The sequence below is a fragment of the Lepisosteus platostomus genome, chromosome 2 (genome assembly GCF_059453375.1).
Source record: "Lepisosteus platostomus isolate fLepPlt1 chromosome 2, fLepPlt1.hap1, whole genome shotgun sequence".
NCBI lineage: Eukaryota > Metazoa > Chordata > Actinopteri > Semionotiformes > Lepisosteidae > Lepisosteus > Lepisosteus platostomus.
Genome location: NC_142612.1, coordinates 4,050,611 through 4,077,311, shown reverse-complemented (window position 1 = coordinate 4,077,311; position 26,701 = coordinate 4,050,611). Strand labels below are relative to the sequence as shown.

The 26,701-nt window shown below is 45.0% G+C and overlaps 2 protein-coding genes across 5 annotated transcripts; one reads left to right on the top strand and one right to left on the bottom strand.

Annotated features, from left to right (window-relative positions):
- The first annotated feature begins 203 nt into the window (after nt 1-203).
- On the top strand, nt 204-7,793 carry serpine3 (serpin peptidase inhibitor, clade E (nexin, plasminogen activator inhibitor type 1), member 3). The gene is made up of 9 exons (XM_088646642.1): nt 204-524; nt 1,016-1,281; nt 3,079-3,312; nt 4,543-4,740; nt 5,223-5,421; nt 5,694-5,794; nt 5,889-5,975; nt 6,957-7,040; nt 7,594-7,793. The coding sequence occupies exons 1-9, from the start codon at nt 484-486 to the stop codon at nt 7,644-7,646; spliced, it is 1,263 nt and encodes a 420-aa protein (XP_088502768.1). The 5' UTR covers nt 204-483; the 3' UTR covers nt 7,647-7,793.
- Nucleotides 7,794-8,442: 649 nt separating this feature from the next.
- Nucleotides 8,443-26,701, bottom strand: ints6 (integrator complex subunit 6). 4 transcript variants are annotated; one of them, XR_015941393.1, is made up of 18 exons: nt 26,176-26,700; nt 25,972-26,049; nt 25,247-25,396; nt 22,015-22,104; nt 21,319-21,502; nt 19,889-20,014; nt 19,568-19,719; nt 18,880-19,032; nt 18,483-18,615; nt 17,637-17,731; nt 15,893-16,003; nt 15,345-15,560; nt 14,414-14,540; nt 13,306-13,448; nt 12,108-12,354; nt 11,388-11,671; nt 10,703-10,796; nt 8,443-9,508 (listed from the first exon to the last, which is right to left on the bottom strand). XR_015941393.1 is itself a non-coding variant. In XM_088646593.1 (18 exons), the coding sequence occupies exons 1-18, from the start codon at nt 26,284-26,286 to the stop codon at nt 9,415-9,417; spliced, it is 2,643 nt and encodes an 880-aa protein (XP_088502719.1). In that variant the 5' UTR covers nt 26,287-26,700; the 3' UTR covers nt 8,443-9,414. The 4 variants fall into 4 exon arrangements, 1 of the variants encoding a protein (XP_088502719.1); XM_088646593.1 differs by having other exon boundaries at nt 11,333-11,671; XR_015941391.1 differs by having other exon boundaries at nt 9,453-9,508; nt 10,703-11,671; nt 26,176-26,701.

Genomic DNA, 26,701 nt, shown 5'->3' with positions numbered 1-26,701 from the left:
GAGGTAGAGACGGCCATACGGAGTGAAAGGGGAAACGGAGAGGGAGCAGGGAAGAGTCGGGAAAACTTGGGAGTACTACACACTGCTGATCAGGAATTCAGACCGGTAAGTTGCGGCTTTTTCGTTTCCGTGAAAATCCATTCTGCAGCTGCAGCAGCAACGTGCGCATATCAGCTCAAAGGCTACCAGTCTCATCGCATGTCTTGACAGGGAATTACATCTACATTATATAATATCTAATCTAATATCTAAAATAATTTTAAAAATCAATATTTGATCTCGGAATGAAGTCATGTATTTATATATGCGTGACTGTTTGAAATCGTTATGTAATGCCTTTGACACTTTGTGAATGTTTTTTTTTTGCGCACTGACGTTTTACCACGGTTATGAGAGAGTGTATTCATGAGACAGAAATGGCATTTGTATACAGTATAGAATTTGTATAGATACAAAGCTAGATACGAAGCGTACACACTGGAAATGTTCCTCTGGAGGTCAACTGATAATATTCAAATATATGGGTAAAAAGATTAAGATAATGTTATGTATTACATCCGAAAAATCTTTTACCGTTCTGTAGTTTCATTTCCAGCTCTCCTGTAGAAAACGATTTATTATGTTATTGAAAACATACTTTAGCTTCTGCATTTCCTGTCTTTCCCATTCCTATATTTCCTATTTCACCTCATCTCCATTTCTATTGTATTGCCTCATCAACCTGTTGCTGTCGAGATCAGGTCATTCACTTGAAAATCATGACCGCCTTTTTCCCAAAGCTATAAAAGCTAATGAAGCTTTCACAATTAAATGTAAAAAAAAAAAGGCATATTTAATGGAAACTGGCAGTGAGGACCGGCGCTGAAATGGTAATTGTGGGAAATATAATTTTTGGCCATCCCAATTGCGCGATGCATACAGTACCAGCTGTCAGCCGCCGCGATCTCTGCGCGCTTGGCTGGGCGACCCGCCTGCGACTGCTGATCGATCGGACGCTTCTCCTCCCTCTCTCCAGCCCCGCGATGCGTCGGCTGATGTTGACTTCGCTCCTCGTCTGCCTCTGGCTTGCCGAGAAGGGACAAGGCGACCTCCAGGATATACTGGGGCAGCTCCACACTGAGTTTGCCGTGCGGCTCTACAGACAGTTAGCGGAGACCGAGAACAACTCCAACTTAATCGTGTCCCCAGCAAGTGTTGCCGTGTCTCTGGGACTGTTACAGCTCGGATCCCGCGGAAACACCTTGGCCCAGCTGGAAACTGCGTTGGGCTACAATGTTAATGGTGAGTTTGCAGTTACTGCCGCGCCGTATAACCAGTTCCAGGTGTTTCAGCGTTGATTTGCCAATATTTAGATTGACAACTGTGATTATGCAATGTTGTTCTGTTTTGTTAGTAATAAAAAGTGATTATATCAGAGTAAATTGAGAAATATAAATGAAGGCAGCAAAGTCAAATTTACTCTGTTCTGGTCATACCTGCCTCGAAATTCATTCTCCTCTGGAGCTACAGCTGGGTTATTTAGCTCCGTAAAGACCTGGCTCTCGTCTGACAAGACCACAATGAAAACGAGTTTCTCAGCGCATATTCAAATGAAACGAAATGACGGGGTCATGCCGAATCGCACTCCCAAGTTACAAACTTGTAACTTGCCCCCTCGACAAAAAGTAAAGCCAGTGTCCGGGCTAACGGGCAGGAGAGTTTAAGGGAGGGTCACGCCCCGGGCTGCCCGGATTGCGCCGGCAGTGACGGAGCTGTCCTGTCCGTCAGTCAACACCGTTCACCACGGCCTCCTCATCACCAACGTGGAGACCTCCACCTGCTTGTTCACGGATGGATTGAAACCTTGCAAAGGTCAGGCATTTCAGTGCCAGATTTCTTACGTTGGGTGCACTATGGTGTCTGGAGCCTTAATGCCTTCCTAATGTAATCTCATTATGTTATGGGGTCATACCAAGTAACCCTGTAATCAAAGAGTGTTGTGCATTTTTGATACACGCTGTGCAAAAAAGGTTTTTCCTATGGAAGATTCACAGCTCATTTGTTCTTCTGAGGGTTTCTGACAGTACCTGTTTAAATAGTACACATTTTTTTTTAAGGGTTCAGTTACTGTATGAATAAACTTACTTAGACAATTCTCAACATTCAGAAACAGCTTTTTAAAAACAAAATGTTACACAGAAGTGAGGTGCGGAATTAAAATAAAAATGTGATGCAAATTACAGTACAATTCTTTAATTTGCTTAATGTATTTTCACCTCAATGAACGGATTGTACATTGTAATGTATGTAAGGAGTTTGGGACACTTGTTATATTTTTTTTATTAAAACGGAGTTGGTAATGTGGAGTGGCGCAGTGGTCAGCACTGCTACCTCGCAGTGCTGGGGTTCAATTCCGGAACTGGGGAGCTGTCTGTGTGGAGTCTGCATGTTCTCCCTGTGTTTGTGTGGGTTTCCTCTGGGTGCTCTGGTTTCCTCCCACAGTCCAAAGACCTACTGGGAGGTTAATTGGCTTTTAGCAAAATTGGTGTGCGTGTGTCTGTGTCTGCGTGCCCTGGAACGGACTGATGTCCAGCCCAGGGTGTATCCTGCCTTGCACCCCTTGCCTGCTGGGATAGGCTCCAGCTCCTCTGTGATCCTGTGCAGTTAGAACATGGATGGATGGATGAATTGGAGTTTGTAACAAGAGTTCGGGAGGGATGACGACAACCAAGTTCAATCAGACTTGGCTGTCAGTAATTAGCAAATTATTCCTGATGTCATCTCCTCTCCTAAAACACCATAGACCCTGTACGAGATCCCCCTCTCACACACGTCTCCTGTATCCCTCCTCCAGCCCATCTCCTCCTCTGCAGCTGCCCCTCGGTCACTCCTCACTCTGCTGGGGGGTCCCAGCCTCCTCGTCCTCTGGCCAGGAGCTCAGCCCTCAGCCAAGCCAATTAAGCCAGATTTTCACTGAAACTCCATAATCCTTTCAGGACACTTTATTCTCCGGTGCTGTTGTTTTATACTGCATGTTGCAAGGCGAGCAGGACTGTAGCGTATTATACTGTAAGCAATGTTCTCTCACTGCCAACACAGATCTCGGGGTACGAGGCTTTTTGCTCCGGATGCAGGAGGACATGACTAACTCCAGCCACGGCACCCAGGTACTGCTGGCATGTGCGCTCTTTGTGCACAGGGACGTGCAGCTCTCTCCTGCCTTCGCCCGGCACGGCTCGGCCTGGGCCAACAGCACCGTGCAACAGGCCAACTTCACCCGGCCCAACCAGAGCCGAGAGCAGATCAACCTGTGGGTCAGCGCCCACACTGCAGGTGAGCATCTCTGGCTGTGAGAGAGGCACTTCTCCAATGCAGGAAAAGTAGCTGGACACTCTTTTATGAAGGCTCCAGTTTTACCAAAGTCCCCGAAGCAGCTACTAACACTTGCACATTGTTTTTTCTTTTTTTGACACATGGTTTGAATAACAGATTGCGGAACAATATTATCAAGTTTTAGGATCTTACTTTGTAAGATTAAACAGTAGGTTACTGTATGTCACCTCAGATATTAAACCCAGCTTGTTGTTTTGAGCTCAGAGGTGTATACTGTACTTTTCCCTGTAGTACAGATGGGTATATGTCAATTGCATATTGTACCATTTTATTATTAGATTCTTTTTTTTGCTCTGAACATCAAATTACTACACTGCATTACACATTGCTGTGCAATTTTCTCATTTGATGTGAAGATGTGCTATATAATTAAGCTAGAACGCTAGATCACATCTGATTTAGAGTAGTGAGTGCATTTTTTCAGTTAATTTCACACTGATGGCAGTGGAGAGAAATGTCTGATTTAACAGAGAGAAGGATGTGTCACTTTCAAGTGGGAACAGAATCTATGACACTAATGATGCTGTACAAGGTGACTTAGTGACTTAGATTGGATACAGATCGTTGCTGTCACCCAGCCTGCCACTTTAATGATACCATCTACTCACATCATGAAGCTATACCTGTAGGCTGTAGCGACCTAGGGAAACAGATTGGGCGGAGCAGTGGCACTGTGGCTAAGGATCTGTGCCTGTTGCTGGTTCAAATCCCATGGCCAGCAGAGGAATCCTACTCTGTTGGGCCCCTGAGCGAGGCCCTTAACCCCAACTGCTCCAGGGGTGCTGTATAAATGGCTGACCCTGCGCTCTGACCCCCAGCTTCTCTCTCCCTGTCTGTGTGTCTCATGGAGAGCAAGCTGGGGTATGTAAAAACAAACAAATTCTTAATACAAGAAATTGTATACGGCCGATAAAGTGATCTGATCTTATCTTATTGCACCATGTAAGAACAGTTTACGTCATAACTGTCACTTACCTCTTTTTGAGTCATATGAGCCCCTTTCACATTTGCACACAATGTACAGCAAGAATAATTCTGCTACTACAGTTTCGATTGAAACCATGAACAGGATGAGCTCAGGTGGGATGAGCTGGTGGGGACATTTACAGCTGTTGGTTCTAGGAGCAGGTCCAGACAGTTTGTCCTCTGTTTCCCCTGCCCCTCACACAGGGGAAATTCGGAACCTGCTGTCATGTGACCTGACAGGGTGGGGCGTGAGGCAGATGGCTCTGGTCACTGCCATGTTCTTCAGGGGCACCTGGCAGAGACAGTTCCTGCTCAGCGAGACTCAGAGCCTGCCCTTCTCCCTCGCCGATGGCTCCACGGTGAAAGTACCCATGATGCACCAGATGACCGACGTTAACTTTGGCAAGTAAACAAAAAAACAGCTCCGAACGCAAAATATAGCAGCAACAGAGAAGCTAGTTGGCAATATGTTTCCAGCTACACAAAGTCATGAGACAATTTAATTAATCTACAACAGAAAGATTTGAATGGGCTACTATGAAAAGAACATGACATTTTGAAGAGTTCAGGCATTTAATATTGTCATTTTTCATGCAAGCTATTTAGTGCAGGGGTATCCATTATTGATCCTGCAACACGGTGAATTGCCTGTAGAAATGTCAAGCTGCTGTTAGTATATTTTGAATAAACTTGAATGTCCACATTATAAAATAATAATTTCTTAAAAAACTGATGTTCATGGAGTAGGACTGCTGGCTACCATAGCTATGGTATGCTATGCTGTGTAAGAAAACAGTGAATTCAGTGTTTATTATTTTTTAAGGTTAATTTGGCGGTACTCTTTCATTAAGACGCCGTGTTGTGTTCTGCTGTCCATCATGCAGGGCAGTTCCACACTCCAACAGAGTACAGGTATGCAGTGGTCGAGCTGTTTTACCTGGGGGATGCAGTCAGCCTGTTTGTGGTCCTGCCCACCGAGAGAAAAACGCCTCTCTCCCTGATAGAGCCACATGTCAGCGCGCATACGGTCATGCTGTGGACAGCGAGTCTCAGGAGGACCAAGATAGACATCTTCCTGCCAAGGTGAGAGCTCACAAACAGCAAGACAGCACCTCACAATAAGTTTGAAATAGCGCTATTTGTTAAGGTACAAACAAAACTCAAAGACGCACAATGTTTGTTCAGGCACTTAACTAGGAAGTTAAATCATTTTTTTCACTAGGAGTTATTATACAATAATTGCAATTTACAATAATAGTTCCTAGTAAATTACTTTAATCGCTGGCATATATATGTGTGAAATATGAAACGTGATGTAAATTTTTTTAAAATTCTAAATACTTTTTTTTTTACAGATTTAAAATTCAGAATAATTTGAACTTAAAGTCAGTCTTACCAGCGTTCGGCGTTTCTGATGTCTTCGATCCAACCGTGGCCAATTTCAAAGGGATTTCAGGTAAGAATGATCAATTTAAATGTCGCCCGACACAGCAATTCGGAGGTAAAAAGTGATCTGCCCCATTTCTAATAGTGCATCTCCTGCCTTCCAGGTAGAGACAGCCTGTACGTGTCCGAAGCCACTCATGAAGCAAAAATTGAAGTCACTGAAGTGGGAACCAAAGCAGCAGCAGCTACAGGTATGCAGCACATTGGGTGAAGAGGGCTCTTTGGTCTAGCAGGATAAGAGTCCAGAATCATCCCACTGGTAACAGTGCAGCCCAGTCCTCTCAGTGGTTGCCCACTGAGGCTGTACACAGGATGTGCTTTTGACTTTCGCTGCTTGACAGTCTGGGATCAGCTGGCAAGGTGTCAGCTTGACTTACTAAGGCACTCAGGTACTTCTGTGGGCTGCAGCAAGCTTACACCTGTGTGGCAGGTCCCCTTCTGAACTCGGCCAGCTTAGCCCAATGCCGTGGCATAGAGGGCCTGCACACAGAAAAACCCTTTTTAATATGGGAGTTAAGGAGCCGGGTCCAGACCGACCCTAACTTGCACAACCGTTTTTAACCCTGACTTTCTCAGTAACCTGCTGGCCTTTCTGTTTCCCGTTGTTGGAGTCAGTCACCAGGTAAATACTTTGCAATCAGCCACATGAGAGAAGAGATTGCACATCATTACTGCGGAGTCTAAGAAATGTGTTCAGAAAACTTGAAAAATGAGTCAAAGGTTTGCGTGTATCCCAGACTATCTAGACATTAACATTGGAGGTGGAACTGCTCTCTTCCTCATCCATCCATTTTCTAGCCTCTTCATCCAGTTCAGGGTCTCAGGGAATCCAGAGCAAATCCCAGCAAGCAATGGGCACAGGGCAGGATCCACCCCGGAGAGGACGCCAGTCCCTCACAGGGAACACAGACACCAGGACCAATTAACCTACCAGTATGTCTTTGGACTGTGAGAGGAAAACGGGAGCACCCAGAGGAAACCCACACATATGAACTCCACACAGACAGTGCCCCAGGTCCAGAATTCAACCCAGGGCCCTAGAACTATCTAGACATTTTACCCTTTTGAGTCGAGTAATTCAGTTTAAACAGTAAGTTAGTAAGGAGTTACTGTAGGTCTTCAGCTTTGACGTAGGTAGTTACGATTTGCCTGCTTTTTTCCTGTCATTGCAGCTATGGTGCTACTAAAGCGATCGCGTGCTCCTGTATTCAAAGCAGACCGCCCGTTCCTCTTCTTCCTGCGACAGTCCAGTACGGGTAAGAGAATGTTATCCCATGGGATAAATAGCCAATCTGGAGAGAATAACAGTTTGGTGTTACAAACGCAGAAAGGGAATCCTTGTTGAGCATGTAAAGCATCGTGATCACTGGAGTTTAGCAGTATTGGCCGTTCAGGCTTTTTGTGAAGCTTCTCAGCAATAGCTGACATGCTTGGTATGTTTGCATGAAAGAGCTGGAAGGGGACTGAAAGGGGAAGGCTTCACAACTGCTCCCAACCCAATGCATTCATGCGAGACGGAATGAGTTGAGGTACATTTGCACCATATACAGTACATGATCTTCACATGATCCTGTTGGCATCGAGAAACAGAGACAGGGCGTCAAAATCCATTTGCCTCTTTGTTAAGTATGGATGCCACAAAGTATATATATATAAAATATATAAGTGCTGTGCAAATAAATACTTCAGGAAAACAGTGTGACATTATGGAAAACAGCGTTTTGTCATCATCAGATTCAAACTGTTTTAATCTACATGCTGGAATATCTAATGTCAGGGATTCATTTTAACTGCTTGTTACCTCTGCAGGATCCATACTTTTCATGGGCCGAGTCCTCAACCCACTTGAGCTGGCGCCCTGAGATCCCCACCCAGCTCAGCAGACCTCAGCGTGCCTGCAGCTGGTATTTACTGCAGACCCACCGGAGGTTAACCGTGTCAGCACAGCAAGAAGAGGAACAATATTGTGTACATAATTGTAAATAAAATTTGAATACCTTTTTTTTCCACCTTCAGCTTTTTTTACTGTTGTTTTGCAGCTCCAGTACTGTATATCAGACATTTTTTCAGCACCTGCGGATCTTTCAGTTTACAAGGATGATTCTGATCCACAATCCTTAAGTAGTCTCTACCCTTACTTGTTTAATTCCATATAGTCTTGCTTTCTGTTGGTTTGCAAAGCACCGCTTATAAAATCTGTCTTTAACAGATTTGTGCCTATATCGCCGAACCCGACTTTGTAATTGTAGAAACCTGACAAGTGGCTGAGGAGGGAAGTATTTCTCACAAACACACAGAGGAAAAAGAAGCTGGACTGTGGAAAGGAAGTAAACTTTCAGGCAACCTCTCCCAGATCTGTAACTGTGGGAACCCTTTCTCAGGGCTGAGCCCCCCCATGAACCTTAACATGTCACTCCAGCTGTCACAGACAACAATGTGAAACTGTGTTGGAAAGTTTAGGTCACTGAAGAATCTCCTACGTGTTTGTTACACCAGGGCTACAACAGCTGAAAGGTACTTAAACCAATGAGTCTACTTAGAAACCTTAAGTCTTACACACTGACCAAATGAAACAGATCACTTATTAAAATCCTCTATGTATTATTGTGACCTGTTTAAAAAAGGAAAATGACTACACTGGAAGTTTTGCACACATACTTCAGGAAATGGCATTTTAGAGCAAACTGCTCATTTTATTTTGGCTTTCACAGCAGCCATCCATAGTATAAAACAAACTTTATTGAAGTTGATGTTTACAAAGGCCCCCTTCTTCACAGCTTTTTCTTTAAATAGTTCTCAAACTTTGACTATTTACATCTATACATTGTATTCAAAATACTTTAATCTTACAACATGTTTATTACCTTTAAATTATAAAGTATATCATTATGGCAAAGACTGGTACCCACAAAGTGGCTGTGTGGCTAATGTAATTAAATCCTGAGGGACAGTCAATTATCGCCACATCTCATGCCCTGGGGATTCAGGAGGGGACCATAATCATTCTGTAACAGTGCGGCCTTGCAAGAACTGCACACCCTGTTGCTTTGACTAGATTGCGTTAGAGGGATTCAAAGACATGAACTGAGGACAACTCCTCTTCCATTTATGGAACAGCTCAGAGCTCGTCTAGACCGCTTCAGTGTCAAGTCACTTTTCCAGATGTCTTTACAGTTTTTGAACCAAATTAAATATGTTGTAAAGACAATTACGTTCCTATAAATTAAAGGGCATTCAAGTTGCTTTGTTTGGCAGTTTTAGTTTAAAAGCTCTATAAGAGCAATATCAGAATGGAAAGGGGTATCATTTATCACTGAGACCAGCACGTTCTTCACAGTTCAAAAACCAAACAGGATTAAAAATGGACCGACACAAAGTCACCTAGGTTTTCATGTGCCACTAGCCATTCTAAATAAGCAAAACACAAAGCACAGTCTGGAAAAAAGACTTGTTCTTTGTGTTTTTCTCACATTTCTTCCTCTTCTCCCATTTACTGCTGGTCAGCCTCACATTGTAGGTGTGCATATTTCTGTGAAAAAAAATATCGCCTCAAAGGTGTTTTTACAGCAGCTACTGGTCCTCCGGGATCCCCCAGCTGAATTCGGTTAGGAAAATGAACCAAGGAGCTTCTCACAAGCCATCCAGGTGGTTTATCTGGCTGTAGCGGACGTGGATCTCTTCTAAAAACCGTTCCAGCTGCTCGATTAGCACCCGCTTCTTAAACCTGCAAGGACGAGAGCATCATGCATCCTTAAAACTCTTACTGTTCGAGCGGAATTCATTAGGACTGAGGGGAACCGAAGACTGTGTGAAAGGAGAATCGTTTACTGGGATGGTGGAAACTTGGCTCAGCTAACCTGCGGGCCATGGGACAAGGTGAGGAACCCCATGCCTGGTGAAAGGATGACCAAAGGGCAGCTGCAAAGGTTGACATGGAACAGGGGGAGGAGGGATGATAATAATAATCCTCACACTTATATAGCGCTTCACTGGACACTCCACTCAAAGAGCTTTACAGGTAATGGGGACTCCCCTCCCAGTGTGCAGCCCCACCTGGATGATGCACACTCCCCACACCCCAGCTCTCATGTGGGGAGGAGAACAGAGTGATGAAGCCAGTTCAGAGATGGGGGTTATTAGGAGGCCATGATTGGTAAGGCCCAATGGGAAATTTGGCCAGGACGCCGGGGTTACACCCCTACTCTTTTCGAGAAACACCCTGGGATTTTTGATGACATCAGAGAGTCAGGTCCTTGGTTTTACGTCCCATCCAAAGGATGATGCCTTTTCACAGTATAGTGTCCCCGTCACTATACTGGGGCATTAGGACCCACGCAGACCGCAGGGTGAGCGCCCCCTACTGGCCCAACTAACACCTCTTCCAGCAGCAACCTTAGTTTTTCCCAGGAGGTCTCACATCCAGGTACTGACCAGGCTCACACTTGCTGAGCTTCAGTGGGCTGCCAGTGGCGAGTTGCAGGGTGATATGATGCAAAGTGAGCGAGGAAGAGGAGAGGGTGATGAGTGAAATATATGGGAATCTGAAGAATTTGGTCAGGATTAGTCAAAGGTTGTGGTAACTGAGCTTAATTAGTCTGGCTGTCCTCACCCCTCCCAAACTCTCATTAATTAACTTCCCCAAGTTTCCAAGATCCCTCAAGCTGCGCAAGTGGTAGGTATGCATACCACTGTAAAATCACTGGCTGTTTCTTTGCCCTGGTTTGTGTTTCCCTTTTATTACGTGATGTGAATTAATAATGGACTCCGTGGGCAGCCAAGGAGAACTCTTCATATATTAGTCTTATTTTCAAATGTATAGTAATGTACTGGTTTCTGAGGCTTGCCTGCCTAGTCTTAGACAATAGCCGAGATGTACCTAGCTCAATTGCTGAAAAAGATTGAAAAAAAAACTTCATACCTTGCTGCTTCTTTGATAATATTCTGTAGGAATACCAGCCTTGTATTTAAAGTTCCTTGGACTTGCTTCAGGAAATAGAAGATTCTATCATAACCTAAGATAAAAAGGGAAACATTAAAAAAATCAAAAGGAACACAGAAGCATGATTAAGATTAGAAAGACACTAGGAACACTGGGCTGGTATATTGGAATAATAAAAGATGCTAAAATGTTTCTTAAAACTATACACCAAAAATAAGGATGGGAGCTTCTGAAGGTAGGCTGATAATAGCAATGATCTAGTTTTAGTAAGACTAATGGTGGTTCAGTTGCTGAAGTAGCTCCAAATGTTTGAGGGGGTGAGTGTGCAGGTCTTGCTGTGTATATTTCCTTCCCACAGTTGTTTCCTGCAAAGACGCCCCCCCCTGAGAAACTAGATCTGTGACAACAATCAGGGCGCTGCGATCGGATAAAACTGTGTTGGACATTGGGACACTGTCAGGCTAAAAGGAGACTTTTTAAAAGGAGAATCTGCCAATGGCACTGATCGCATCGGCCACCCAGACAAACAAATGGGCTTGGCTGACACCCCAGCCTGACACCCCAGCTTTAGAGACAGAGCTCCTACAGAAACACACTGAGCACACATACGCCTGCCTGGCTTCCTGATCTCCCTGGTAATGAGTGCTTTGAGCTCTGCATTGACCTCCTGTCCCTGGGTGTGCCTTAATCTCTTCAGGGGGCCAGGGGAGGAGCTGCACACTGTATCCTCAGGGCTGGGCTCCTCCTCCGTGCTGTCCTCAGACAGCTTGCTCAGACTCGAATGGTCATCCTCTCCCACATGGTTCCTCTGATTGACCGGGCCTTGACTGTACTGAAAACAGGATCCATCCGAGTCCGAGACGGGTTCCCTCTCCACGTTGTAATGGTCACCCATGTGGTTTCCAAAAATATCATTCTCTACAGGCACCTGGTAGCTTTTTTCAGGAGCTAAGGAGAAAGATAAAGATTTTAAACAAACAAACAAACAAACAAACAAACTAACGAGTTGGTTATAACAGCTTTTAACTGATGGACACAACAGAGCTGATTGGGGTTTGTTTTACCATATCTGTGAGGGCTTCCTCAATATGTAAGACTTCAGGCGACGCTTAAACCTTAATCTGAAGGCTTTCAATTCAAATGCCTTTCCTAATACAAGCCATTCTGATAAAAGCATTGTGGTAACCTACAATTGCTCTAGAACTGAAACCTGAATCTATCTGAAATTAAGGCTTTAAGGACTGTGGCTGAGGAATTCCAAGAAACCGGGTTCAGATTATTGCCACAGGTGCCAGCCGAGAACGGCCACAAATTCCCAACTGACAGTGGGACAACTGTCCCATTATAAGGCCCAAGGCCCAGTGGTACGTGCCTGCAGTCTTACCTCTGGGCACTGGTGTGGGCCTGGTGAGGTTGGCAGGTGAAGAGGGTACAGGGCTGAGGGGTGCAGAGGGGTCCTTTTCCACAGTGTGGTTGCTGGTATTTAGGGGTCCCTGGAGGTGCCCAGACCTCAGGAGCGGGGACATGCACCTCCTCCTCTTGGGAGTGCCCTGCAAGCTGGGGTCCCCTGGGCGCTTGCTCTTATTCTGGGTCCCCGTGATGAACTCGTCCGTCTCGTCAATCATCATGGCCTGCGGCAGAGAATAACGGACATGCATCCCATAAGACCCCACAGAAAATCCTCCTGTCGTCAGGCTGTTTAATCCTCAGACCATGATTCTCGCAGAGCCCCAGTTATGATTATTTTACTGGAGCTGTTTAGCTTAAAAAGCTTGAGAAAATGTAAATACAACCTGACATGCTCTGAAGTTTTTAAGAGATCATGCTCTAAGCGTAATGCCATGAGAAAAAAATCATCTTTTTGTTTTGTGTTTCATTTTGAGGTTGAGAATATGATCTGTGTGCCTGTTTAGGGTTTGATTTGACCTCAGCTTACTTTGTGTTAAAGAAAAAGCAAAGATCACCTGTCTATAAAATCTTTATTTAACAGTCTAAAAATATGCATCAGAATTTACATTCTATGCTGGCATTTCAAATATTCTTTTACTGTGTTTTCCTATTTTACAAGCTGTGTTTAAATGTATGTCCTAGATGCAACATTTATGATAACACAAGAGGCTAATTATTGTTCCTGGTTTATAAATGCAGATAGAAGAGTTTCTGTTTTAGAGCCAGAGAACAGAGAACAGCCTCTCTGCTCAGCTCTACGGGTGGCTGTCCACAATAAACTTTCAATAAAATAAAATTTCAATAAAACTTCAGAACTACACCAATAAATGCTGTGGTTTCCTGCATCCCTATGATATGACAGAAAGTATTTAAGAAAACTAAGTTATTAAGATTCATTTTAATGGACTATATTTTGTCAGTGTGCACTATAAGCCCACTTTTTCAACACTAGAAGAAAATGGATATTTAAATGCTAAACCCAGCCAAATGTTGATGGCAGCTAAATATTAAAAAAATATTTTTTCTAATACTTTACAAAGAAATTGATCCAGAGCAAAGAAGGCTCTGGCTACAGGATGGAGTCACAGAGCATGTGTAGCGGTCACCATGAAGGGAGAGTGTTTCGGTCGTACCTTCTTGTCCAACTTGAAAGGGTTGCCAAACGTGTGCAGGCGTCTGGGCTGGTCGGGGTCGACCTCACGCAGGGGAGAAGGCAAGTTCTTCAGGAAGTCCTGGTAGTTGCCCATCTGTGCAATGGCAATGCTGTGCAATTGATCTGAAAGGAGTGAAGGTGTAAGTGTCAGTCTCTGCCAGGGAACACACAGGCTCGGGCGCCAGCACTACTGCTTCATTTCTAAAAGAAGCCACACAACTCCTTTCTCCCCCAGAGCATTCCCTTTGAACACGTACACTGAAGGCTGCTAATAATCTGACTCTTCATTCCTGACTGAATGCACATATCCACTGCATAAGATTGAAAGGATTGTTTATGTCATATTAAAGAAAAGACTACGCTTTTTACAGGTTTCCAACAAAATCCAGTCAGTACTAATTATTTTAACAGCAAACTCAGACTGAAAGAGTCATGTTCAAACCAGTAGTTGACTGTTTTAAAAAGATTAATTATGTCGTGAAGCACGTTGGAACCTGCTGCACGTGTGTCAGTGCAACAAAATGACCACCAGCATGTGTGCATTGAAACTTGCACTCCCGAGGATGTGACGAGAGCAGGCGGTTTATTCATTAAACACCAGAGGGAGTCAAACAGCCTTGCAGCCTCTGAATGCTGCTTTAAACTGCATTCAGAAATTTCTCTAGGCCTCCACGGTTGTTTTCTCCGGATTCAAATATAACTTTACTGAGCTGCCAAACCCTGAGCTGCAAAGACTGAACTGGTTACTGCTGTGCTCGAATGCCAGATATACAGATACAATCTGAACAATCTTCTTAAGAGGCAACAGGCATCACTCGTCCATGGATTTCACGTTACATTTTTTAAATCAGCGTTATTACACCACAATCCAGACAGCACCCTGTTTCACATCAAAACTATCAGTGATTTGGACACCTCATTATGTACCATTTTGTAATGTACTGTCTCCATTGTGTCGTCTTGTGTACTGTGCATGTCCTGAGAGACGGAGGCGAAGAAGAACGCCAATGCACATGTACATATGGCACAAACTGCTCTACAACTTCTCTCTACCTTCAGGTGCAGGCCTTACAGCCATTCACCGTTACCTTCGTCTTGTCCCCTTAAGCAGCAGTGTGTCGCTTTCAACAGGTTTTTCCTCATTCTGCTCAGCTGGTCAAGAAGGTGTCTTCTGGGTATGTCATAGGGGTTCCGGAAGCTCTGGGGCTTAACATCCTGTCAAGATAAAAAGAAAAGTGCCGTTTCTAAAGCAATGTGCATAAGGGTATGCAAGTGAATAATCAGTAACCAGAGGTAACTTGGTATCCTTGCATTAAATTCCAAAATGTAAAGTCTTGTATAATCTCAGCACAATACCAGATTCACACTGCATCACCCTTTTTGCATATGCCTGTAAAATGTTTTAAAAGAAACTTAAAAGGTACGAGCTTGTGTTGTTATAAAGTCTTTTTGTTATTTTATGTGCATTAGAATACAGCTTGGCAGAAAAATACTCATTTGCAAAGGCAAGCTTTTACCAAATACCAAAGAGTGTATGCAAGATATTGTTTTACTAATGCCAATGATGTCTCTCCAGCATGCACGCCTCTTATTAGTGTGCAAGAGGTGTGCATACTGGAGAGAAAGTCTTCTCTGCAGATTCCTATAAAAAGCTTTACCACCTGCATTCTTTAGTCTCTCTCTCTTACAGCTCCGATTTCTGAGCCATTTTTTCTACACATGAAACTAACAACTAACGATGGCCGAACCGGCAGCTATAAGGTTCAACAGCTGTCAGCTCATCACTTGTCATTTAATCATTTATAAGAAAAAATCCCACTGAAAGGATGTACTGTAAAAAAACGAACTGTAAAAATGGCAAGTAACCAAAAATAAGCAGTGAGGAACCTCAACATGCACCAACACGCACCAGGTATTTCTTGCTCATTCTGCGTTGGGACCTCCAAGGCAGTTCAGCCTTCATCATGCACAGCGCAAGGCAAAGTGCATAATCTGTAGTCAGAACTAATCAGTACTCACCTTGTGGAGGACGCCAATGTGGAAGCCGGCAAATTCCTTGGGGTTGAGCGCCAGGGGGCAGAAAGGGGCGTCTCCGGTGACGCCCTGCAGGATCTGCTGGAAATCCTTGCGCTGTGCCAGGGAGAGAGGGGTGGGGCGGACCCTCACCTTCACCCCAATGTCCGGCACCACCTTCTTGCCCACGGATGCAATTACGCGGTCTGACTCTACCTTGGCCTGAGGTCAGAGAGAGGCAGAAACTGCAGCACTAACGGACGGCTGAAGGATAAACAGCGAGCAGGCCAAGTGCACAGACAGAACGGCAAGTATCGCTTTCACTCGGACAACAAGCTATATACCCTTAACACGACGTCCTGCCCGCGTAAAATATACGATCAGATCAGATCATATACAGGCCCACTCCAGCAAATTCTTACAAGAGATGAAGGTGTTCAAGGAAAACCGCATCACCACACCGAAACCTAACATTTCTGATCTGAATGCTTTAATTTAGAGCTAAATGCATAAATATTAAAAGAGCTGAAAGGAGAAATGAAGATAGCGTTTACCTGGTGACTCAGCTTTTTGAGGTATGAAACAACACTGTAACTCAGACCGTACTCCATGTTTTCAGCTATCAGGTTAGGTGCCCCCATCATCCGGAGGGCTTTCTTCAGAGGCTGTGGGGGCACAGCAGCAGTTAAATACGAGGTCAGAGGTGAAGGAGTTAGAGGGTTAGTGGAGCTATGCGATACAAACAGTGGCGTCCCCCGCTTTATGCGGCTTCAGTCTGTGCCAATCCGCTTTTACTGACCCCTTCGACTGACCCTTTTCTTCCAAGTATCCTCTTTATGCGAAATAAAAACTGTTTTTCTGCGATCTGTGGCAGCCGAGTAAATTCCTGCGAAACGTCCAGAAGCTCCACACAAACCATAGACGCTCCTCTTCCCGCCAAAGCCCACCCAAACGCACCGCTCTGCTTTCAGTTCGGCGCTCGCCACAGTGGTTTGCGGGTCTGCGCTACGTGTGCGTCGTGTTTACCATTTACGTCAGTTCCTGCTAGAGCTGCCTCTGTTATTATGGAGTCAAAATGGCCATTAACATTATTTCCAACCTCTGCATCCCAAATGAAAAGAAAAAGTACCTCCTTAACATTGGAAACAAAGTAATCTTTGTTTAAGATTACTAAAAGGAAGATTTTTTGGAGCAGTGGCTCTGTGGCTCAGGATCCGTGCCTGTGGCTGGAAGATTGCCGGTTCAAATCTCGCAGCCGGCAGAGGAATCCTACTCTGTTGGGCCCCTGAGCAAGGCCCTTCACCCCAGCTGCTCCAGAGGAGCCGTATAAATGGCTGACCCTGCGCTCTGACCCCCAGCTTCTCTCCCTGTCTGTGTGTCTCATGGAGAGCCAGCTGGGGTATGCGAAAAAGACAAATTCCTAATGCAAGAAATTGTATAGGGCCAATAAAGTGATCTTATCTTATATTAATCTTCAATCATCAGTACCCACAACTCGTTCCATTGAACCTTACTGTCTGCCTATTTTGGTGAGTATTGATTTATTTTTAGTTTAGTGTTAATTCTTAATGTATGTTAGCATGTATTTATATGATTAAAAGGCATTTGGAACACTACATTTAACACTGTTCCACACAACCCCTTAAGGGACCATAAGACCCAGGCGGACAGCAGAAACACCACTGCATGGTGATCAAAACATTGACCAGAGGAGGTCAGAGGTCATGTCAGAAAATGGAAGATCATAAAATACCGGCCTCATTCCCATTCCCATACCCATCTTAAGAGCTACAGCAACAGCAGGAATTCAGGAAAAGGAGAAACGGACATAAAACGTAAGAAGAAAAAAATGTTTTCTGTAGACATGGCACTACGGAACTACCAACAAATTGTTAAGGCTCAGGTTTGAAGGTTATTTGCTGAGCTATAATCGCTCCAGGTCAAGGCTGGGGAATAAAAACCAGTTATAAGCTTCCTCTTCAACAGCTGCAGTAAATAAAGGTGAAGACTATCCTGTATTACTGTGTCTTGAGAATTATCTTCCATTCTGCAGCTCCCTGCACAGTATTAACTCATCTGACAAACTGAACGCAGCTTAATTTTATGACTTGGACCTAAATTTAAAATCAAAACGTGCACATATACAAAAGATAGGCATGATTTCAGTACTGATTTAATTAACACATAATGACAAAAACTTAATGTTTAGCATTTCAAGGTTATTTTCTGAAGCATAAACATTTTCTGGAGTGTTAAAACGACCTCCGATTCGAGGGAAGAATGTGTGTGTGCACTTACCCCAATATAATATGGAGGCATGGTCTTTAAGTAGTTTTCAAATGACTGTCGCCATTTCAAAGTGGGCTTCAACTTATGCACTTTGAACAAATCATCTGTAACAACAAAACTAAAGTGTAAAACAGGATCCGCATTCAGCCTCAGCCTGAAATGCAAATATTTCTCTCACAGCATAATAATAAATGCATTTAAATATTGCAGTAATGTACAGTACATTATAATACTGCACTGTGATTCACTGTGATATTCAGTGGAATATAGTAAATTCCTCCCAATTATATGACACAGTTAAGCCCACACGATCTCAAGTGCTTCACACGTCCCAGTTTCATTCACCACTGAATTACAGCAGCCACCTGCATCATCAAAATGTCCACTAGCAGTCTCACGACATGGTAGATCAGGCAGAAAAATAAGGAATCACAACACCAATTGAATTAAAGTGGAATGTTAGACAAGACAGACTGAGCAAGTCTAGAGTGATTTTAGCCAGGATACGCTGATGGGTTAACATTTACTCACAGGGAGTGTTCCTTTTGTATTGAGCAAAAGGATAGAGGGCTGTACTCATTTAGTACAAGCTATATTAATGCTTCTATACTCAGTGTGTCTGCAAACAAGGCACCAGAAAATTAGCAGCACTGTGCTTTGTATTCTTACACTGGTTCAGAGCAATTTCAGCGTGAGAGTGCAAATACACACAAACAACAAGGTTTCCTACTTTCTCCTTCTTGTTACAACATCCATTAAAAACCGATTCCAAAAAAAATTGAGGAAGAGTGTGGGCTTGTAATACTGTTGGCTGGAATACAGAATGTGTTCTGAAAACAGTCAGCTCTCACTTACCCAGTAGCGGCAGGAGCACAGGGTAGTTGTAGGGCATGACGAAGAGATTCACACAGTTCAGGGCTGTGCTAGCTTTCAGGTAGCCGAACGGATAACCCAGGTCACTGTATTTGGCACTATTGCAGACGAACACCTTCAGTACAAAATGGCAAGAGGGGGGGGGGGGGGAATCAGTTCTAAAACTGGATCGCCAGCTGCTGCAGCACATCCAGGTCGTCACACCGAAACAACAAGGGACGTCACCATCTAATCAACATCACCGGCGAACTACGGGCGACACTCAATACACCCGGTGCCGGCAGCTGCGGCTTTAAACCGGGGCACAGAAAGGTTCACGTGCGTCTCTGCAGTGTCCCTGCCGATCTGCGCCCTCTCTGGCGAAACAGGCGCGACGTACCTGCCAGCAGGTGTGGGGGGACTTCCTCTCCAGGATGAACTGCGTGAGGGGGGAGGGCTCCAGCTCGTACTTGTCGAAGGGCAGCTTGTCGATGACCATGAGCTCCGAGTCCACGCAGGAGAAGTGCACCTGGGGGTGGGCCGAGCGGGGCGGCTGGGGGGCGGGGGGGAGAAGGGGTTGGAAACCGTCAGCCGGCATGTCCCCACTTCTGCCCCCGGCTCCCCCCCAGTCGTGGTTGCAGGGTGATTTGGGATTCTGGTGCTTTGAGAACCGGGAAGTCAGGACCTTGACTCCCCTCCAAAGGCTGGTACCACCCACAGCACCGGATTTATCACCTGTTAACACACTGGGGCACTGGTTTGGAAAATCTAGCCTAGAGAGAAGAGCGCCACCTACTGGTCGCCCAACACTGCTTTCGGTACCAGCCTGGCTCTTCTTTGGAAGTCTCCTTTCCCATTACTGACAAAACAACGCCAAGCTCAGGTCCTGAGATCCAACGAGATCGGGCTAGAAAGCGGCAATGCTGCCGGTCAGGGTAATATTCCCTACGTGCTATATTGTCTGCAACAGTCCAATCACACCAGCGTACCATAAACCATAGAATGAAACCATAACTCTCATCATAGCAAAGCAACAAAAGAACAGTGAGGTATTAACGATCGTTTTGCAGTTCTTCAGGAATACTCACCAGAGTGGGAGAGTTCTGATCGGGCCAGAAGGCCTCAGGAATTGGCCAGTGGCCAATGGGGACTCCTGTTTTGGGGTTGGGGCGCACATAAATCAGTTTGTGGCAGCAGTGCCATGGCTGAGGCCCGGGGTTCACAGCATCAACAGGTGCATCTTGGAAGTGGGGGGGGGGGGGGAAAGGTTAATTTCACTCTCATCTTAGCATAGAGTACATAAAGACAACGATCTTACTTTCAATACTAAATACACTATGAAGGCTCTTATCTATACTTCTGAGCTGGGTTTGGAAAACAAAGAAACGCATCGGGTTTCTGTAAGGTACCTTCTACAGGTGGAGGATCTGACCCCGTCTTCTCAAAATTGATCACCACCCCACTCTGAATTTTTTGTACCAGTGATTCCAGGCATTGGTTCAACATTCTCTGGGAGCACACACTGTAGGAACGGCCTAAAAGACAAGGAAATAAAAAAAAATGTTCCTTTAAACATTTAACTTAACTTCTTCATACCAACGCAAATGCAGTACTTTGTGGCTACACTGAATATGCTTTGGGCAGTCACAGCTACTTTTGCTGTTCAGCGAAAATCAGCAGCTCATATGCGCTATCACAGCGTAGGGCGTCCGACAAAAGATACGGTCTGAAAGGAGCTGTGCTTTCAGAGCAGGGAGTGGGAGGTCTACTGCTGCCTGACTGCTGTCAAGTACCATTGCCTCTCACTTTTCATCAGCACCGTATCCACAAACACTGGGCTTGAGTGCAGCCAGTGCTATTGTCTCTAGTCTTTCATCAGCAGTGAGCTGACAAGTACTATGCTTGACTGCACCCACAGCTATTGTCTTTATATTTCCCTACTCATTATAGAGACTAGTCCAGGCCATTTTACCTTACAGATCATCAGATCATCAGCATTATTTTCACAATAGCTGTATCGAGCTGTAGCCAGTCTCACTATCTCTAGCCACTGAGCCCAATGACCATAAACAGAGACTGTAAATGGAGGAGAGACAGCAGTGCTCTGGAGAATAAACCCAGGCAACTAAAATCCATTTTACTTTTGAAGAGGGCAGGAGTACAGGTCTCCGGAAGGAAAAGGCAAGAAAATGAATACGGAGTCAACGCAGGTTTATCACTACGCCGAGACACCTCAGGCTACAGCCTTGTGACTGCTGGAGGCTGGGCACTTGAAAAAGGATATCTAAGCACTGACATCAGGGCGAGTTTTACAGGCTGCCACTGTTCAACAAGCCGGACCGACGTGCGCACGGTTTTAAATACGCACAACTGAGAGCCTCGCCGCCGTGCCGTGTGAATGTGGAGGGGAAAACTGCAAACCGGCCCGCTCGGAACAAAGAAACGGTCGTTCGCTTTTGTGCTTTTATTTTGTGTGCGTCTTTTGAACGTGCTGATGTAGCAGTCCTGGAGTAACATGAGAAAGTTACCTCAAAGACAGGAGGGGGAGGGTGTCGAGAATGGTATCCCCTATTGGTACCGATAGGTACTATAACTATTATGGTCCTGATTGTGGTTCCTTGTATGCACACAATAAAGCTTGGCTGGACGAACGAACACTTCAGGCTCGAATTTCTTGGTTTCTACAGTGCCTACGTACAGTAGGGACGCTCCGATCGCCTGCGACCAGCCAGCTCTGGCCAGGGCTTCGAAGAGACGGAGCTCTCCGGGTTGGCATTTCAGCCCCCCCCCCAGGCCGAGAGGACGGCCGTCTCAGCCGCCGGTCCGGAAAGCGGCTCACCTCCCGTCACCTCGCACATGGGGGTGATGGCGGAGTCATCCTGCGGTACCCCTGCTGCGGCCTCGGGCTCCGGGGCTGCGATCCCGGGGATCCTCAGGACCAGCGCAAAGAGGCGCTGGTCCCAGCGGAAGGGCTCCTGGGTCAGCTCGCTGCCGGGGAGCGGCGTGTTGAGGGGCAGATGAAGCTGCAAGACCAGGGACAGCAGGGGGGGAGGTCCAGGATAACCAGTGGCGGGTTACTTGGAACAGCATCCTCAATTCACTTTTAAAGCAATCCCGAAAGACAATCCCGAAACAGCATGACAGATTCCTTCGGGATCCTCCGCTTGCAGATTTATCTAAACGTGTGTTTGTTAAAAGCAAACTTCGACCAACTTAAAAATGAAGTTGAGGCTCAAGCATTGTACTGAAGATGCATACTATATAAACCAGCACTGCATTTCCTTTTGTCTCAATAAACAGATTCCATTTTTTATGCTTTGCATTCTATAATTTTACCTAAATAAAGAATGCTAAACCACCTTCTTAGCCCACTGCTGCAGTACATATAAGTGAATGTCATTGTTTATTCAGGTCTTTCTTTAGCTTTGTTTTATACCACTAATAATTACGCCCTCATATCCAAACAATGCCTTGGCAAACGGAAGAAACTCATCTAGAACAAATGTGATCATTTTCTTTAGAGGAGCTGTCTGACCTCTTCCTGAACTCCACTGCTGCTGGTCAGCTTATTCCCATCTGTGATTGTGACTATAATCGCCGGCTCCAAGAAAAACGGATTCCTTCCCTGTGAAGAAATTTGAATTAAGGTGAAACGCTAGCCACAGAGTTCACAGAAAGTTTCAAACAGGAAAACATGAGCAATCAGTTGTGCAGCACGTTCCCCACTGTTTCAATGATATAACATACCCCGATCTCTTTCATCTGAGATCCCCCTTAATAAAGCCTATTGAACCGTTCATTAAATTATTAGTTTTTTTCCCCCATTTTCCCCAACAGTGTCAGGTCTTAAATTGTTCCTTTTAAGCCTGTGCTACCATGTGCAACATTTGCAAGATGGCAGATTTCAGACCTCCGCTCCGAGACTGAACACAAACTAGGAGGCACGGGGCTCCTCCAGGACAAGGGCTGGGATTTCCCGAGGAGAGAAGTATTCCCTTCCAAGCCAAAGCCAAAGAAAAGACTAAGTGCAACAAAGAAAACAGGGGCACGTCATTAAGCACCACCGGCCCAGGGAGGCAGTGCGCTGCGATTTGAAAGCAGGTGTCAGTCATAACCTCAATGGTAAGGTTTCACAATCCCTGTAGCACCCGAGGAACTAAATCACTGGGGACACAATGCAGCCGCAATCATCTTTACCGTATCCATCACATTTAAACGCACGAGCCTGGTGACGCATCCCAGCGCGGAAACCTGAAGCAGGGAGGAGTACGGGAGAATGATGCGCCAGGAATCGCCGCAGGCGGGCGGGCACTCGGCCTGCTCGGCGGCTGATCCGAGTAACGACCCAGGGGGACCTGGGTGTGGACGCCTCAGCTTAGAGACGGTCCTCTGGGGGGGGGGGGGGGGGCAGACTCCTGCAGTGAGAGCACTCTGGCCCCTGGAAACAACAGCGCAGCCAGACCCAACACTACAGCTGGAGTCCACACAACCACAGGGAAAGGGCCGGGGAGGCCTGCGAGTGTACAGTTTTGTTTTCATTAAGAAAAAAATCTTAAACAATTCCGTGTCCAGGGAACTAGAAATTAAAGAGTCCTGGAGTAAACCTCTCAGACGTTTAAAAATATATAGTTTTTTTAAACAAATTTGTACATGAGTGTTAATGCCTTTCTAGATGGGAAAAAAAAAAGACATTCAAAACAAGGAGGAAATGGCACTGTAAGCCCTTAATCCCCATTTTCACCCACGGGCTCCAACACGCTGTTGGTTTCATGCTCAACAAGCACTAAAATGAAGTTAACAGCACAAAGGCTTTTCAAACTTGATGACCCGTGGGGCACTGCAATCCCGTATCAAAGCAGCACTGTTTGTTAAGTACAGGAAGGGCCCACTCTTGAGTCTCAACACACCAGCACTTAGTTTCCAAGCCAAGTCAATTTCCTTTTTTTTTTGTTGTTCTAAAACACTGCAATGAAAAAAAAAAATCGCTGTGCAAACAGTAGGATATAGATGCCCAACTGCATGGTGAAGTAACCATAGCAACCTCCATACTGAAGCCCGAGGTTGAGGATACAGAGGTTGGCTTCAGACCATTTGGAAGGAATCCGGAGGTCCTCTGGGACAACCTGAATGGGATGTACAAAATGATTGCTCCTTTAAACGCTCGAAAAGAATCGCCACTGTGCAGCCCCAGTCCAATCCCGATACGGACAATATAATCGGTGCCCAATTAAAATCGTGCTCCGGCTTAGTCTCCTCATATAACAGGCATGGCTTTGAACGCAGAATCATGCCGCCTTTAACAGTTAGCTGCTTGAACACTCTTAAAACATGCTGCCAGTGCTTAGCAGACCTTTGCAGTTTTTTCAAATCAGACGTTTCAATACAGTATGCTGCCACATGTCAAAATGTGCAGAAACAAAATACTAAATAACTGCTACATATCAGATCTACCATGTCTACTTTCATCAGAGTTTCTGTACAGAACAGCCGTCTTCCTTACTTAAAAAAAGCTGCCTTTAAATGCCACTTATGTCAATATCTACTGTAAATTCATAATAAAAATCTTAATTCCTACAAACTGTGCCTCCTGGTACTATGAAGTACACAGATGGCTCAAAATCAGTTTGATTTGTAGGTGTACTGGAGAGCAGATACACAAAACAGGAAACAGGTGCACAGAAATGAATATAATGAAGACTTATGGTGGAAAAACCCCAAGGAGAAGTGTCAGTCAGCTCTAAAGCCACTTCACACAAGGGTGAGATGAGATACAACAGATCCACTGCCTTAAGCACAAAATATAATTATAACCCCATCTAGACCATACACATGTACATGGAAGAAAGATTTCTGCAGAACGTAAGTTCCACTAACAGACGTCAGCTCAGATACATGTTAATTTCTGAAATTACTATTTTAGCATCAGACTAGATATTTCAGTCCTTCAGTTCTTAAATCGCCTGAACACCAATCAGTTTCAGTCTCAGAGAGAGAAACCGCTTTTAAAAAAAATCTTGTTTTTGCAATAAAGGTCAAATTACGTTACTTGTTATAGAAATAAAAGTTATTCATACGAACAAAGACAGGGGAGATAAAAGCTTGATGCCCGTGCCTGTTAAGGGAAGCCTGGATTTTCCCCCACAGACTACAGTGCTACAGAAATCATACTTTGGTGGTGTTTTAAATAAAGTTAAAGTCAAATAAGTTATAATTCACAAAATTATAACACAGAACAAAACAGAATATTGCACCACCATTCAATGCGAATAGAATGCCTGAAGTCGTGGCAGAACCCAGTTTTGGTGAAAAAACCTGTGAAAACAACTTTTTGGCGTAAAGCAAACTGTTCCTTTTGGATCCGAGGGGTGAACAAACGGAAAAAAAGCAGCGGCTTGATTTGTGAAAGGAAACGACGCCCGTCGTATTCTCAGAAAATGCTGCAAATTCGGTCGACACATTCTGTGTGGCGATTTACAGTTTCAATCTCTAGCCTGCGACTTTAAGCTGAGTGAAGACGTCTGGGTGCCCGTGAAAACTGTATTACCTTTTAACGATGGTAAGTAAAGCATTTTTGCCTTTTTTTTTAATTTTTAAAAAGAACCATATGTGAGGAGTGGGTCCCGGCGTGTCATCCGGCCACGCTGACAGGTGTAATGCTTGGAAGACTGTGAGATTGAGAGGGGACAGGAGGCGGTGTGGGGGGTGGTGGTGTCACACAGGCTATTCGGGGAGCTACACATTCTCGAACCCTGCTGTGAATGACATACCTGTCCATAGTTGTCTATTCCAGTAACTAATCTATTGAGATTTAGTAAATCAAAAGCTGTCCTTAACGAATGACCGAGAGTTGTGAGTCCAACTGCCTGCAAGTTCTTCAGCTCACTCATAAACGTTGCATGGTTTTCTTTCCATCCAGCCTGCAAAAAAAAACAACATATATATCACACAAATATACACATTTAGGCCAAAGGGGAAATACTGGGCTACGCATCTACATCTGAAGTAATTTGAAATGTTACAGCCGTGCAGTGCACATCTTGAGAAACTAAGAAAAACAGAAAACACTGAACACATCGATGTAGATGGCATCTGAACATGAATCTTTAACAAGTGTTTCTCGCCATTCTCTTATCATATCCTGGGTCAATGCAGGACTCTGAACTGCTTAAAACTTGACACGTAAAATAAGACCCCACAGAGACACGGCCAAGATGCCCAAACACCGTCGTTTCCCTTTAATGCAAAGTACCCCTGGCTCCCTCTCTCAATTGGACACTCATCTGTTTGGGTAAATATCACCCACAGTTCATTGCTGTACACTGGAACAAGATGTCGGCCATGTTTTAGTACGGACAGAAACACTCTTCTGAACAATTTTTCCGAAATAAGTCTCGCTAGTAGCGCCGGGGAGCGCGAAAGGCCGATTCCAGAGCGGGCGATCAAGAAGGATTCAAACGGGAACAGAAGAGGAAAAACCAACCACAGCTTTTACCTTGATCCCGCTGGCCGCTTCTTCGAAGGACAGCAACATGTACCTGTCGCCTCGGCTCGCCGGATCTCGGGATCTGAGCTGTCGAGAAGACGAAAAAGATTAAAAAGGTGCAAAAAAATAAATAAATAAGGCAACCTCTCAACTTTTGCACTAGGAATGAAGGAAAGGCAAGGCGTGCTGCCACTCCGGGGATCGTTACAGTACCTTCATGAAAGTCTCAACAGCGCCCTTAGCAGTGTCCAGATAGGAAGTACCCAGATGGGTGCGCTGGTTCATGGAAGCGGACGTGTCTATCAGGAATAGCAGAACGGGCATTGTGTAGTAGGCGATGACACGTCCTGCATGGACTCACTGTCGGTACATGCCGCCCCAGTGAGAAGGAGGAAAAAAAAAAATCTTTTTTTTTTGTTCGCCGCCCCGCCCGCTGCTTCGGTAGTTATGAAATCCTACACACTGTTTGAAGAGTGTTCAGTGACTGTTGAGAACCCCTTAATTATTTTAAAGATACCTCTGACTCTGGGGGGGGTGGGGGGAGGGGGGGAAGTTATAGATTTGTAAGGGACAGTTGTTGGTGGTGGTGGTCTTTCTTTATTGGTTCTCCTATAATTTTTACGTCTATTAAGTTTTTAAGGAAAAACAATAAAACTACACAGCGCCACCCCCCCCCCCCTGCCTGCCTGTCCGCCGCCTCACTCTCCCTCCAGCTCTCCCAGTACTGAAGTCGCTCCGT